The sequence below is a fragment of the Callithrix jacchus genome, chromosome 8 (assembly GCF_049354715.1).
Source record: "Callithrix jacchus isolate 240 chromosome 8, calJac240_pri, whole genome shotgun sequence".
NCBI lineage: Eukaryota > Metazoa > Chordata > Mammalia > Primates > Cebidae > Callithrix > Callithrix jacchus.
Window position 1 is genome coordinate 126,966,562 of NC_133509.1, and position 15,130 is coordinate 126,981,691.

General features: G+C 43.2%; 1 protein-coding gene across 2 annotated transcripts; it reads right to left on the reverse strand.

Annotated features, from left to right (window-relative positions):
• Window positions 1-5,137: 5,137 nt before the first annotated feature.
• NDUFB1 (NADH:ubiquinone oxidoreductase subunit B1) lies at window positions 5,138-15,085 on the reverse strand. Of its 2 annotated transcripts, XM_035261306.3 has the most exons (4): window positions 15,019-15,085; window positions 8,181-8,302; window positions 6,428-6,572; window positions 5,138-5,252 (listed from the first exon to the last, which is right to left on the reverse strand). In XM_035261306.3, exons 3-4 carry the CDS (start codon window positions 6,565-6,567, stop codon window positions 5,216-5,218), a joined length of 177 nt encoding a protein of 58 aa, XP_035117197.1. In that variant the 5' UTR covers window positions 6,568-6,572; window positions 8,181-8,302; window positions 15,019-15,085; the 3' UTR covers window positions 5,138-5,215. The 2 variants fall into 2 exon arrangements, with proteins under 2 accessions (XP_035117197.1, XP_035117196.1); XM_035261305.3 differs by lacking the exon at window positions 8,181-8,302.
• Between the last annotated feature and the right edge of the window lie 45 nt (window positions 15,086-15,130).

Consider the following 15,130-nt stretch of genomic DNA (forward strand, 5'->3'; position numbering starts at 1 on the left):
AAGAGAGTAAGACAGAGTTTACATTTTGGAGATACTGAATTTAAAACATCTATGAGACATTGGAGTAATTATGTTGAGTAATGGTTGGATACCGGATCTAAAGTTCAGGAGGCCGCTTTGCACTCAATGGGGAATTGTCACAAAAAAGGTAACTGAGGCTGGGTATGGTGGTGCATGCCTGTAATCCCAGCACTTTGGGAGGCAGAGGCAGGCAGATCTCTTGAGGCCAGCAGTTCAAGACCAGCCTGGCCAACATGATGAAACCTTGTCTCTACCAAATATACAAAAATTAGCTGGGCATGGTGGCTCATGCCTGCAATCCCAGCTACTCAGGAGACTGAGGCAAGAGAATTGCTTGAACCCAGGAGGCAGAGGTTGCAGTGAGCCTAGATTGTGCCATTGCACTCCAGTCTGGGCAACAAAGTGAGACTGTCTCAAAAAAAAAAAAAAAAAGGGGGGTAACTGAAATTGTAGAAGTGAATAAAATCATCTTAGGGAAAAGGAAGAGACTGAGAAGCGGTCTAGAGCTGAGCCCTCAGGGTAGTGAAGCAATAGCTAAGAAGTAGGGAGAAGAAGCAAGAGACTGTGACGTGGAAGGCCTGGGCAGGGACACTTCAAGGAGTAGTTGTTATTTGCATCCAATAGTACCGAATATTGAACGCATTTAATAAAGAGATCTTCCAAACAGGCTTTCTGTGAGCAACATGGTTGTTTATTCACCTAGGCGCAGGTGGGCTGAGCCTGAAAAGGGCGACAGTGAAGGGCGGGAGTATAGGAGTTGGTTTTATAGGTTTGGGGTGGGCAGTGGAAGTTAGAGTAAGATCAGTTACAGTGGTGGGGGTAGGGGCGAGGACTATACATTATCATAAGTTCAGTTACAATGGCGGGTGGGGTAAGAGTAAAGATGGTAGGGTAGGGTGGAGAGATATTCACAGAGCAAGAACAGTTAAGATGGTGGGGTGGGGTGGAGTATTCACATTATCATAACAATAGTGAAATGGCAGGGTAGGAAGGGAAGCTTAATGCCCCGGTTCACTCTGCTGGGCGATCAGGGGTAATGACAAAACTCAGGCGGGGTTGCGGGGGCAGTGCGGGGCGATCAGCAGGCAGGCAGGACTTCAGACTTTCTAGGTCCAGGCCTGCACATGGAGGCCTGACAGTAGTCAATGTCAGTTGCTGCCAAGAAATCAAGCAATATAAGGACTTATAAGAGCCCACTAAATTTTGTTGCTATGGAGACCATTGGTGACTTTGGGGACTGCAGGGTCAAAGGAGCAGAGTGGCAGTGAGAGGTAAGGGAATGGAGACTGCCAGAGAGAACCAGATGAGGAAGGAGAGTATTGCTACCGTTTGTTGAGCATCTCAGTACAGTTCATAGTCTTGTACCGGGAAAAGTCCATGTTCTTAAGGAATTGTGTGGCCGAACCAGGGAAATAAATCATAGTCTTATGAAGCGAAAAAAATTGCAAACCACCATTTCTGTTTCTTTTTTTAAAAAAATGTAGTTGCTCAAGCCTGTAATCCCAGCACTTTGGGAGGCCGAGGCGGGTGGATCATGAGGTCAAGAGATGGAGACCATCCTGGTCAACATGGTGAAACCCCGTCTCTACTAAAAATATAAAAAAAAAATTAGCTGGGCATGGTGGTGTGTGCCTGTAATCCCAGCTACTCGGGAGGCTGAGGCAGGAGAATTGCCTGAACCCAGGAGGCAGAGGTTGCGGTGAGCCGAGATCGCGCCATTGTACTCCAGCCTGGGTAACAAGAGCGAAACTCTGTCTCAAAAAAAAAAATGTAGTTAATGTCAGGTGGGCGCGGTGGCTCACGCCTGCAATCCCAGCACTTTGGGAGGCCGAGGCGGGTGGATCATGAGGTCAGCATACCGAGACCATTCTGGCCATGATGAAACCCGGTGTCTACTAAAATACAAAAAATTAGCTGGGCGTGGTGGCGCGCACCTTTAGTCCCAGCTACTCAGGAGACTGAGGCAGGGGAATCGCTTGAATCCGGGAGACAGGTTGCAGTGAGCCGAGATAGAGTGGGACTCCATTTTTTTCTTTTTTAAAAAATTTATTTTCTGTAAGCACTATGGTTTGTAGCGAGACTCCATCTTAAAAAAAAAGAGGGAACAACGCTAATCCTTGCTTTTATGGGTTTTAAAGTCTATATGGAATAAAGAGGGAGAAAAAAAGTCTACAATGTGATAAATGTTGACACACGCATACATATAACAGATGGCATGTATACTACACCTGTGAAACCACCACCTCAATCAAGAAGATAAATATACCCGTTTTTTTTTTTTTGAGACAGTTTAACTCTTGTTGCCCAGGCTGGAGTGCAAAGGCATAATCTCAGCTCACTGCAACCTCTGCCTCCTGGGTTGGAGTGGTTCTCCTGTCTTAGCCTCTCAAGTAGCTGGGATTACAGGCATGGGCCACCATGCCCCAGCTAATTTTGTATTTTTAGTAGTTTCACCATTGTTGTTCAGGCTGGTCTTGAACTCCTGACCTCAAGTGATCCAACTGCTTCACTGCTTTAGCCTCTCAAAGTGCTGGGATTACAGGTATGAGCCACTGCACCTGGCCCCCCTCCTTTTTTTTTTGAGACTGTCTTGCTCTGTCACCCAGGCTGGAGAGCAGTGGCATGATCTCACCTCACTACAACCTGTGCCTCTGCAACCTCAACCTCCCGGGTTCAGGGAATTCTCCTGCCTGGGACTGGAATTATAAGTGCAGGCCATCATGCCCTGCTAAGTTTTTTAGTAGAGACAGGGTTTCACTATGTAGGCCAGGCTGGTCTCAAACTCCTGATCTCAAGTGATCCCACTGCCTCGGCCTCTTAAAGTGCTGGGATTACAGGCATGAGCCACCTTCTGGACCCTGATCTCTGAGGCAACCACTGAACTGCTTTGTTACTATAGATTGCTATTTAAAACATTTTATATTTATATAAATGGAATCCTATAGCATGTATTCTTTTTTATCTAGCTTCTTTCATTCAGCGCTGTTTGAAATTCATCCATAGTATGTATCAATAGATCATTCCTTTTCATTGCTGGGTTGATATGGATCCATGATATGGATTCAACACAATTTACCCATTCATTTGTTGATAGACATTTGGGTTACCTCGTTTTTGGCTGTTACAAATCAAGCTGCTATGAACATTCATGTAAGTCTTTGTGCAGACATATGCTTTCATTTCTCCTGGGTAAATAACCCAGACTGGGAGGGCTCGGTCAAGTGATAGGTATGTTTAACCTGAAACTGCTGAACTTATTTCCAAGGTGTTAAAACCACTGGCAGCTACATTTTATATTCCTGCCAGCAGGGTGTACCTTCTAGCTGCTCTACATCCTTGCTAACAATCAGTAGTCAGTCTTTTACATTTTAACCATTTCAGTTTTTTTAATTTTTTTTTTTTTTTTTTTTGAGGCGGAGTTTCACTCGTTACCCAGGCTGGAGTGCAATGGTGCGATCTCAGCTCACCGCAACCTCCGCCTCCTGGGTTCAGCCAATTCTCCTGCCTCAGCCTCCTGAGTAGCTGGGATTACAGGCACGCGCCACTAATGCCCAGCTAATTTTTTGAATTTTTTTAGTAGAGACAGGGTTTCACCATGTTGACCAGGATGGTCTCGATCTCTTGACCTCATGATCCACCCGCCTCGGCCTCCAAAGTGCTGGGATTACGGGCTTGAGCCCGGCCTAAATTTAATTTTTTTAAAGACAGAGTCTTGCTTTGTCACCCAGGCTGGAGTGCAGCGGCATTATCTCCATTCACTGCAACCTCTGCCTCCTGGGTTCAAGCAATTCTCCCACCTCAGCCTCCCAAGTAGCTGAGATTAGTCATGTACCACCATACCCGGCTAATTTTGTATTTTTAGTAGAGATGGGGTTATCATGTTGGCCAGGCTGGTCAACTCCGGACCTTGTGATCCACCCACCTTGACCTCCCAAAGTGTTGGGATTACAGGCATGAGCCACCCAGCCTAGCCTAATTTTAACCATTTTAATAGGTGTATAGTACTATCTCATTATGCTGTTAATTTGCATTTCTCTCGTGACTACTAATGCTGAGTATCTTTTCATGTGCTTACCTGCCATCCTCTTATCTCTTTTGGCAGTGTTTGTTAAAATCTTTTGCTGATCTAAAAGTTTAGTTGTTTATTATTAAGCTATAAGGATTCTTTACATATTCTATATGTTTTTTGAAGAGCAAAAGTTTTAAATTTTGATGAAGTACAACTTACTGATTTTTTAAATTAGTTCATGTTTTGTGTGTTATATTTTAAAAATCCTTGCTTCCTGTGTGTATCCTAGATTTTACAACAGGAAAAAGCTTTGCCAAACCTAAGGTCACTAAAATTTTTAGTTATGTGATTTTTATCAAAATCTTAGCATCATCCTTTTGAAGTCTCATTGAAGCACAATGTTTGAAATTTTTTTTCCCTGAAAAATATCTGATAAAAAATTGGCTCTATGATTTAATAGCACTGTGATCCAAAATGAGAAACAGCAAATTAAAAGCTAATTATTAATACCAATGTTTACAATCAGGTATACAATTAGTTAATACAATAATTACCTAATAATTATTTTGTAAGCTAAGTATGCTTGTTACTAGAAAGACCCTGCTGCAAAAGAAATAGCACTCAAAGATATGTCATTTCAGCAAGGCAGTTTACTTCTATAGATGGGTGCGGGGAGAATGAATGGAGCAATGATGGCCACTGCAGTCTTGGACAAGTGGGGGGAAGGGTACTTATGCCTGGTGCCGGGGAGGGTCGCCCCTGTTGGTGTGTCATCCCCTATTGGCTAGGGTTAGACAGCACAGGCTAGACTAATCCTGACTGGCTCTTTTAAAAAGAGCAGGAGTCCCAACTGGAGTGGCAGGATGGGTGTTTCTGCAAGCAGGAAAGTGACTGGGATGAATCAGGATGAGGGGGAGGAGGAGCAGATGTGAACTACTGATTAGAACCTGGGGAGAAGGTTATTAACTAGAATTACGAGGAAGTTAAACTTTAAAATAGAGAATTAAAGAATAAGAGAGCTGAACATACTGACATACTGATTCTTTGAAGAGAAGCTTGAGATTCACTATAACAACTACCTTCATATATAAAGAAAGACATTTCAGATTCTTCAAATTCAACAGTGATACGATTTTATTTCTCTCAGAACTTTAAAATGTGAACACTGCATACGTCAGCCAGTCTTTACTTCCAGGTATATTCTTCATTGGGTCGCAATTCCCTGTGTGGAAAGCAAAAAAGGAAGAAATGGAAAAAGTGAAAATAAAACTTTGATAAGAAATAAAAGGGGAAGTCAGTCAAAATTTTTATTTTATTTTTGAGACGGAGTTTCGCTGTTGTTACCCAGACTGGAGTGCAATGGCATGATCTCGGCTCACCGCAACCTCCGCCTCCTGGGTTCAAGCAATTCTCCTGCCTCAGCCTCCGAGTAGCTGGGACTATAGGCGCGCACTACCATGCCCAGCTAAGTTTTGTATTTTTAGTAGAGACGGGGTTTCACCTTGTTGACCAGGATGGTCTCGATTTCTCGACCTCGTGATCCACCCACCTCGGCCTCCCAAAGTGCTGGGATTATAGGTGTGAGCCACCATGCCCAGCCTTTTATTTTATTTTTTGAGACGGAGTCTTGCTCTGTTGCCCAGGCTGGAGTGTAGTAGTCACACAATCTTGGCTCACTGCAAACCCCACCTCCTGGGTTCAAGCTATTCTGATTCACCCTCCTGAGTAGCTGGGATTACAGTCCTGCGACACCACACCTAACTATTTTTAGTAGAGATGGAGTTTCGCCATGTTAGCCAGGCTGGTCTTCAACTTCTGACCTCAAGTGATCTGCCTGCCTCAGCCTCCTACAGTGCTAGGATTACAGGTGTGAGCCATCACGCCCGGCCAATATTTTATTTTCTATTACACTGATCCATTAAAAAAATGTACATATTCAATTCATCATATTCATTCTTTTCTCTCATGATTTTAACCATATCATCAGCTTCATTTTTCTGGGTTAAAGAATTGTAATTACTGGTCGGGCGTGCACTGTGCCCAGTCTGTATCATGTCTTAAGATAATATATATGACAATGTATGTGGAAGCTGTATCTAAGTTAGGCTTTGGTCAACTGCTTTTAAACTGTTTCATATTAAATGCACTTTGAATTAAAATAAGAGGATACTGTCAAAGACCTGAAATAGCCTATTCACAAAATGGAGACTGTTTACATTCTAGAGGTAATCATATTGTTTTATCCAAGGATTCAATAACGAACAAGACTAAAAAACAGTATAATTTGAATCTAAGTCCTCAGGGGGGAAAATTACCCCTTCTATTTATTTTTGGCACATATTAAAAAGGATATTCCCAAAATCTGGCCAATTGCTGATTTTAAAAATGCAGACTAACCTTTTATATAACATACTCTTATTCCGGAAGGCAGTCAGCTTTTCATCATTCTTTCTGTCAAGGTAACAGCCAAGGACAAATCCCATAGGGACAAAAAGAACAACCCACTGGTCCCGCAAAAGTTGAAGGAAGTTTACCATGATCGCTAAAAGAAAAAAGAAAATATCAGAATTACAACCTCCCTGCTTTTTTTTGAGAGGGAGTCTTGGCTCTGTCACCCAGGCTAGAATGCCATGGTACTATCTCAGCTCACTGCAACCTGTGCCTCCCCAGTTCAAGCAATTCTCCTGCCTCGGCCTCCTGAGTAGCTGGGATTAAAGGTGCCTGTCACTACACCGGGCTAATTTTTTTGTATTTTTAGTAGAGACGGGGGTTTTACTACATTGGCCAGGCTGGTCTTGAACTCCTGACCTCATAATCTGCCTGCCTAGGCCTCCCAAAGTGCTGGGATTACAGGCGTGAGCCACTGCACCTGGACTTTTTTGTTTTTTTGAAATAGCTTTTACATTGCATCTGGGCCGGGCGTGGTGGCTCATGCCTGTAATCCCAGCACTTTGGGAGGCTAAAGTGGGTGGATCACTTGAGGTCAGGAGTTCGAGACCAGGCTGGCTAACATGGCAAAATGCCATCTCTACTAAAAGTACAAAAATTAGCCAGCTGTGGTGGTGCATGTCTGTTATCCTAGCTATTGGAGAGGCTGAGGCAGAATTGCTTGAACCCAGGAGGCAGAGACTTCAGTGAGCCAAGATTGTGCCACCGCACTCCAGCCTGGTTGATAGAGCAAGAATCTGTCTCAATAAAATAAATAAATTGCACCTGAAACAGGAAGATGATAGACATAGATGTAAGAGACAGATGTTAAAAGCATAATAAGCCTCTCTGCTTGCCTGGCATCAGAATGTAGTGTAATGCTTAAAAATCTAATTGAAGATTATATATGGGACAATGATTAATATAAAAATTACACTGCACCAAGTCTATTTATTAAATTTTACATAAAGCTTCACTAGGGATGTGGTAAGATACAAAAATTGTACTTGCCAACAGTTGACTGTTTGCATTCTCCTCACGCTGTTTTGGAACAGTTTTTTTTTAAAAGAGACGAGGACTTACTACGTTGCCCAGGCTGGAGTGCAGTGGCTATTCAGGCACTACAGCTCTCAACTCCTGGGCTCAAGTATTCTTCCTGCCTCAGCCTCCCAAGTAGCTGGGACTACAGGCATGCATCAGTACACCTGGCTCTGATTAAGAACTTTTACATGTGTAAAACATTTAGAATTTCTTGCAATGCAAAAACAAATAATACAATTTTGCCAGAAGTGGAATTCTTTAGGTAAAAATAGAATTACTGAAAACTAATTTTAGAAGGAAAATTAAGATATGAGAGGGAAAAAAACTATATTCAGTAATGTCACAGTAGACCTGAATATCAATTACTCTGTAAAAGGTAAAGGGGCTGGGTGTGGTGGCTCACACCTGTAATCCTAGCACTTTGGGAGGCTGAGGCAGGCAGATCACAAGGTCAGAAGTTTGAGACCAGCCTGGCCAACATGGTAAAACCCCATCTCTACTAAAAATACAAAAATTAGCTAGGAGTGGTGGTGCACACCTGTAATCCTAGCTACTCAGAAGGCTGAGGCAGGAGAATTGCTTAAATTCAGGAGGCAGAGGTTGCAGTGAGTTGAGATGGCACCACTGCACTCCAGACTCCGACTCAAGAAAGAAAAACAAAAGGTAAAGGAAGAAAACTTACTTTTACAGAATGACCACTAGGTGGCTCATCCCCATAACCCCAGCACTTTGGGAGGCTAAGGCGAATTGATTGCTTGAGCCTAGAAGTTTGAGACCAGCCTGGGAAACATCGCAAAACCTTGTCTGTACAAAAAAAAATCAAAAAATTAGCTGGGTGTGGTGGTATATGCTCGTAGTCCCAGCTACTGAGGAGGCTGAGGTGAGAGGACTGCTTGACCCCAGGAGATGGAGGTTGCAGTGAGCTGAAATCACAGATCACCCGGGTAACAGAACAAGACGCTGTCTCAAAAAAAAAAAAAAAAGAACGACTACTAGGTACCAGAGCCATCATACATTTCTGTATGTAATGTGAAATAACTATTACCTACATTTTACAGATAAGAAATTAGCTTAATCCTTCATAGACTCATGCCACATACACACACACACAAAATAAAATAGCTTAATCCAAATAACTATTAAGAATAGAGCTGGAGTTCAAATTCAGCTTCACTCTACAGCTTTGGCTCCTATTATATCATAGCTTGTGCCTAAGAAACCCCTCCCTGAATTGATGTTTATGGTACTTAAAAGCTTTTTTTTTTTTATTTTATTTTTTTAATTTTTTTAGGAAGGGAGAGATGAAGGGATGAAGGGGGGAGAAAGGGAGGGAGGAAGGGAAGGGAAGGAAGGAATTCAAGCAATGAGAAAGACGTTGCCAACCTGGATCTAGAGGTTTACAAGTTGATTTCTTTTTTTTTGAGTGAAGTAAAGAAGAAAAAAATGAGTAAAGGAGAGGAAGAAAGAGGACGAGAAAGAGGGAGAGTGAGTGGAAATATTGCTTTATTCTTAAAAAAAAGTGGGTATTAATAATGGCCAATCAATGTTTCATTTAAACCTATGAGTAGGTGTGATGTGGTATTGACAAGAATGTATATTTTGTGTATTTGAAGTGGAGAGCTCTATAAATATTTATTAAGTTTACTTGTTCCGGATCTGAGTTTGAGTCCTTGATATCCTTATTAATTTTCTGTCTCATTGTGTCTAAGTCTCTATGTATCTGGGTGTTAGGATCGTTAGCTCTTGTTGTTGCATTGATCCTTTTACCACTATATCTTTGTTGCTTTAAAATCTATTTTATCCGATACGAGAATTGCAACTCCTGCTTTTTATTTATTTATTTTTGCTCTCCATTTGGTTGGTAAATCTTTCTCCATCCCTTTATTTTGAGTCTTTGTGTATCCTTGCATGTGGAACAGGTCTGGATGTAACATGCCGTTGGGTTTTGGCTGTGTCTTTTGATTGGGGGATTTAAGTCGATTTAAATTTAAGGTTACTGCCCTTTGATGTTAACTTGCTGTTTTATTCATTCGTTGGTGTAAATTCTTCTTTATGTTGGTGCTCTTTACTTTTTGGTATATTTTTAGAAGGGCTGATACTGGTTGTTTCTTTCTATGTGTAATGCTTCTTTCAGAAGCTCGTAAAGCAGGCCTGGTGGTAATAAAATCTCTGAGTTCTTGCTTGTTCATAAAAGATTTTATTTTTCCTTCAGTTGTGAAGCTTAGTTTGGCTGGATATGAAATTCTGGGCTGAAAGTTCTGTTCTTTGAGGATGTTGAATATCGGCCCCCACTCTCTTCTGGCTTGTAGAGTTTCTGCTGAGAGATCTGCTGTAAGTCTGATTGGCTTGTCTTTGTGGGTAACCTGACTGTTCTCTCTGGCTGCCCTTAGTATTTTCTCCTTTGTTTCAACCCTGGTGAATCTAACCATTATGTGCCTTGGGGTTGCTCTTCTTGAGGAATATCTTTGTGGTGTTCTCTGTATTACCTGGGATTGAATATTGTCCTGCTTTGCTAGGTTAGGAAAATTTTCCTGAATAATTTCCTGAAGGGTATTTTCCATCTTGGATTCATTCTACCTGTCACATTCAGGTACACCTATCAAACGTAGATTTGGTCTTTTCACATAGTCCCACATTTCTTGGAGACTTTGCTCATTCCTTTTTATCCTTTTTTCTCTAATCTTTTCTTCGCGTTTTATTTCATTAAGTTGGACTTTGACCTCTGATATCCCTTCTTCTGCTTGAACAATTCGAGTGTTTAAACCTGTGCAAACTTCTCGGAGTTCCTGTATTGTATTCTTCAGTTCCATTATTTCACTCATACTCCTCTCTAAGTTGTCTATTCTCAATAGGATTTAATCAAACTTTTTTTTCAAAGTTCCTAGTTTCTTTACGTTGGGCTACATGTTCTTTTAACTCACAGAAGTTTGTTATTATCCATTCCCTGAAGCGATATTCTAGCGTTGGGATGCGCTCGTTCTCCATCAAGCCTTGTTCCATTGTTGATGTGGAACTGTGATCATCTTTAGAGGGAGAGGTGTTCTGACTTTGAGTATTCTCAGCTTTTTTACGCTGGTTTCTTCCCGTCATTGTAAGTTTATCCTCCTGTGGTCTTTGAATTTACCAACTTTCAGATTAGGTCTCTTGAGTGGGCGTCCAGGTTGTTAGTTCCCAGGGCCAGAGCAGCAGTGTTAAAACTGATGGTGCTTTTCTGCCCAGGATTCTCTTGTGTGGCTTCCTTCTTGTGTCCGTAGTGGGTGACTCTGCCTTCCCGGGGCTCCAAACCTCGGTCAGAAGGGGAGCCGGTCCCGTTTACTCTGCGCCTCTGCGCTGAGCGCTGCCGCGCCGAGGTGCCGTCACAGCTGCTGCGCCGGGCTCTGGTGTCGCGCTGGCAGCCCTTGTGGGTCCTCCGAACCTCTTTACTCTGCTCCAAGAGCTGCCGTGCTGAGGCGCAGGTGGAACTGCTGCGCCGGCCACGAAAGTTGCACTGGCGACCCGTGTGATTCCTCCACTGGGGATCTTCTGCTCCGTGAGCGACCAGAATTTGTCTGAAAGTGTGGCGTCGTCTAGTTCTCCGCGCCTTCACTGACAGCTGCAGTCCTGAGATGTTAGCAATCGGCCATCTTGGTCCACTTAAAAGCTTTTAAATGCTGAAGGTGGGAATAGAACTATACGGTTCTAAACTATAGGGTTTTCTGTATCTGAAATGCTTGGGACCTGAAGTATTTTGGATTTGTTCAGATTTTGAAATATTTGCATATACATGAGCTATCTTGAGGATAGGACAAAATTTAAAGATAAAATTCAATTGTGGGCCGGGCGCGGTGGCTCAAGCCTGTAATCCCAGCACTTTGGGAGGCTGAGGTGGGTGGATCAGGAGGTCAAGAGATCGAGACCATCCTGGTCGACATGGTGAAACCCTGTCTCTACTAAAAATACAAAAAATTAGCTGGGCATGGTGGCACGTGCCTGTAATCCCAGCTACTCAGGAGGCTGAGGCGGGAGAATTGCTTGAACCCAGGAGGTGGAGGTTGCGGTGAGCCGAGATCGCACCATTGCACTTCAGCCTGGGTAACATGAGTGAAACTCTGTCTCATAAAAAAAAAAAATTCAATTGTGCTTTATATATATACCTATAGCCTGAAGGTAATCTTATACGAATTTTTTTTTTTTTAAGTTTCACTCTGTCACCTAGGATGGAGTGCAGTGGAGTTATCAAAACCCACTGCAGTCTTAACTCCTGAGCTCAAGTCATCTTCCCCGCCTCAACCTCCTGAGTAGCTGGAGCTACACATGCTAATTAAAAAAAAAAAAAAATTCTTAAATTTTTTTTGTAGCTCTTGCTATGTTGCCCAGGCTGGTCTCAAACTTGTGGTCCCAAGTTTCAGATCTGGGGGCATTTTGGATTTTCAATATTCTGATCAGGAATGCTGGGGTCCAAAGTGGCTCCCGCCAGAGGTCATGGCGCTCGCGAAGGCGAGGTCATCAGTTCAAGGCTAACCTCATAAGCTCAAACTGATTGGCAAAAAAAAATAAAAAATAAAAAAGGAATGCTGAACCTGCAATAATTATCATGTGAAAAATAAATTGCACTAATTCAATAAAAATATAGTTGGATTGCCAATTTTCTGCAAAAATTTGTATATACAGAGGAAGTCAAAATACACCTGTGTGCATTTGGACCTAAATTAATAAATCATGTACAATGACTGAGAAGACATATCATCGTACAAAGACAATCAATACATTATTGTTGTCAGCACTTGCTCAGCACTAAGCTGTGCTAGGACTATGTAGACTAAATTTCTGCCTCTCCTCTGATACTGGGTGGCATAGTAATCCAATTCATACTTTTTTCTTTTCTTTTTTTTTTTGAGACAGAGTCTTCCTCTGTGGCCCAAGCTGGAGTGCAGTTGTGCAAATTCAGCTCACTGCAACCTCTGCCTCCTGGGTTCAAGCAATTCTCTTGCCTCAGCAACCACGTCCAGCAAATTCTCAGCCGCGCCACCATTCCCGGCTAATTTTTCTATTTTTAGTAGAGATGGGGTTTCACTGTTGGCTAGGCTGGTTTTGAACTCCTTACTTCGTGATCTGGCCACCTTGGCCTCCCAAAGTGCTGGGATTACAGGCATGAGCCACTGTGCCTGGCCATACTTTTCTTTTAAAAGGCAAGGTCTTGCTCTGTTTCCTAGGCTGGAATGCAGTAGTATGATCATACCTCACTGGAACCTCAAATTCCTGGGCTCAAGTGATCCTCCTGCCTCAGCCTACTAAAGCTCTGGGATTACAGGATTGAGCCACAGCACCTGACCTCACAATTCAAATTATTTCTCAGTCTTCCAAAGTGTCTGGTTTAGAAAGTGGTCATGAACTTACAAGTCACATAATTATTATATACTGTAGTTTATAAAGTGTAATGCTACACATGTTCCAGCATATCACTGGTCTAGAAAATTATGACAGCGGTTAAGGATTAGATATTTAAATAGTTAATTTACAACTGCCATCAATTCGTTTTAAGTCTTAGTCTGTTATTTACAGCTGGAGTTCTTAAACTTGACTGTACATAACAATCACTGGAGGAGCCCCTTTTCAGTCTAGGGATTTCTTGGCCTTATCTCCAGGGTGTGGCTGGAAAATCTGTACTTCAAAGAACTCCCCCACAGATTTTGATGCAAATGGTTCTTCGACATATAAATCTAAGTGTAATCAACCTGACTTTATTTCCTAAAAGATGGTGCCTTCATTAAGCAACATTATTTGTATTTATATCTTTAGGTACTTTTTGTGATACAGACCAAGTGGCCATGTCAGCCACTTGTTTGCTTTATAACCTTGAGCCAGTCAAGTGTGGGAATAATGAGTGCCTTAAATAAGATAAAGTTGAAAGCACTAAACTGCAGAACACCAGACAATACATGTCTCTGTGTTCGTGGATAATTTTTTGTATTTTTAGTAGAGACGGGGTTTCTCCATATTGGTCAGGCTGGTCTCAAACTCCGGACCTCAGGTGGTCCGGCCACCTCCGCCTCCCAAAGTGCTGGGTTTACAGGCGTGAGCCACCAGGCCTGGCAAGAGCTGAATCTTAAAGCACTGCCAGGCATCCTTCTTGATGCTTTTCATAATCACCAACTTATATAATCCTCACGATAACACTACATACATCTTAGCTAATACAATGTCCTCAAAGCAATAGGCTTATTTTTTTCATATGAAGAAATCTGGGGACAATCCTGATTAAGTAATCTGCCTATAGTCACAGACACAGGTAAGTGGTATAGCTGTGATTAGTACCCAGGCAGTCTGGCTCCTTGGTCTCAAACTCCTGGGCTCAAGATCCTCCCATCTTGACCTCCCAAAGTGTTGGGATTACAGGCCTGAGCCACTGTGGCCCAAGCTCTTGTATATTACTGTCTCTAATACTAAGTATAGAGATAAACATTCATATAAATCTCTTTTTTTCTTATTTTTCCTAATATTTTTCTTCAACCCCATGCTTTCCCTCACTCAACCACTAAAAAGAAAAGCGCATCTGGTGTGTATCTTTTTAAATAAATCACTCCAAATTCACATTGTAAACCAGGAGACACTGTCTAACCAGTCCCCGCAGTACTTGTAGATGTATTGCTTAAAAACTGTCGATTTAACCTGCGAAAACTTTGCAGGATGCACGGGAGGAATCAAATTATTTGACGCCTGGAACTCCTTGAGGTCTTGGAAACCAAGATCGATTTTAAATACTACGTTTTAAAAAAAGCAAAAGGTTGGTCGGACGCGGTGGCTCACGCCTGTAATCCATCCAGCACTTTGGGAGGCCGAGGCGAGCAGATCACCTGAGGTCAGGGGTTCGAGACCAGCCTGGTCAACATGGTGAAACCCTGTCTCTACTAAAAATACAAAAATTAGCCGGGCGTGCTGTTCGCCTGTAATCCCAGCTACTCGGGAAGCTGAGACAGGAGAATCGCTTGGACTCGGGTTGCAGTGAGACGAGACTGCGCCATTGCACTCCAGCCTGGGTGACAAAAGTGAATTTCTGACTCAAAAATAAAAATAAAAATAGAAAAGCAAAGCAAAAGGGTAAGCACATCATTTTGGTGCAACGGTGTCGGTTCAAGAGGATTGCGGTTTGGAAGACAGCGAGGTTAGCGAGGTGACAGAAGGCTGGGGCTTGGACGAATGTAAGCTGCTCGCTTCAGGCCAGATGGTGGGATCGCGGCTGGTCTCCTCTCCAGTCCGGCTAGCAGGCGGTCACTGGGTCACTTCTATCCGGACGTTTTCTGCTATGAAAGCCTCAGAAAACCCTTTCCAAAAGCTCCGGCCCGGAAACCCCATCCCCCACCCAAAGAAACCTTTCCCTTTCCTGTCATCTTAGCTAGGAAGGCCCAGGGAAGCGCAGACCCCGCTCCATACACGCACAGCACTGAAGGCTTGTCTAGAACCCTCCTCTCCACCCTCGCCAGGACCCCTCCACCCTTGCCGTGATCGGCTGCGCCGCGGCCGCCCGGGCTCCCCAAACCCACCTGCAGGCCCAGTGGCAACAGCGACCGGAGACCCCAAGGACAACGGAGAACTCAGCCACCCGCCTCCGTAGAAGTTGCGACCTCGGGACTTGCCATTCGCAGCGTCCGCAGG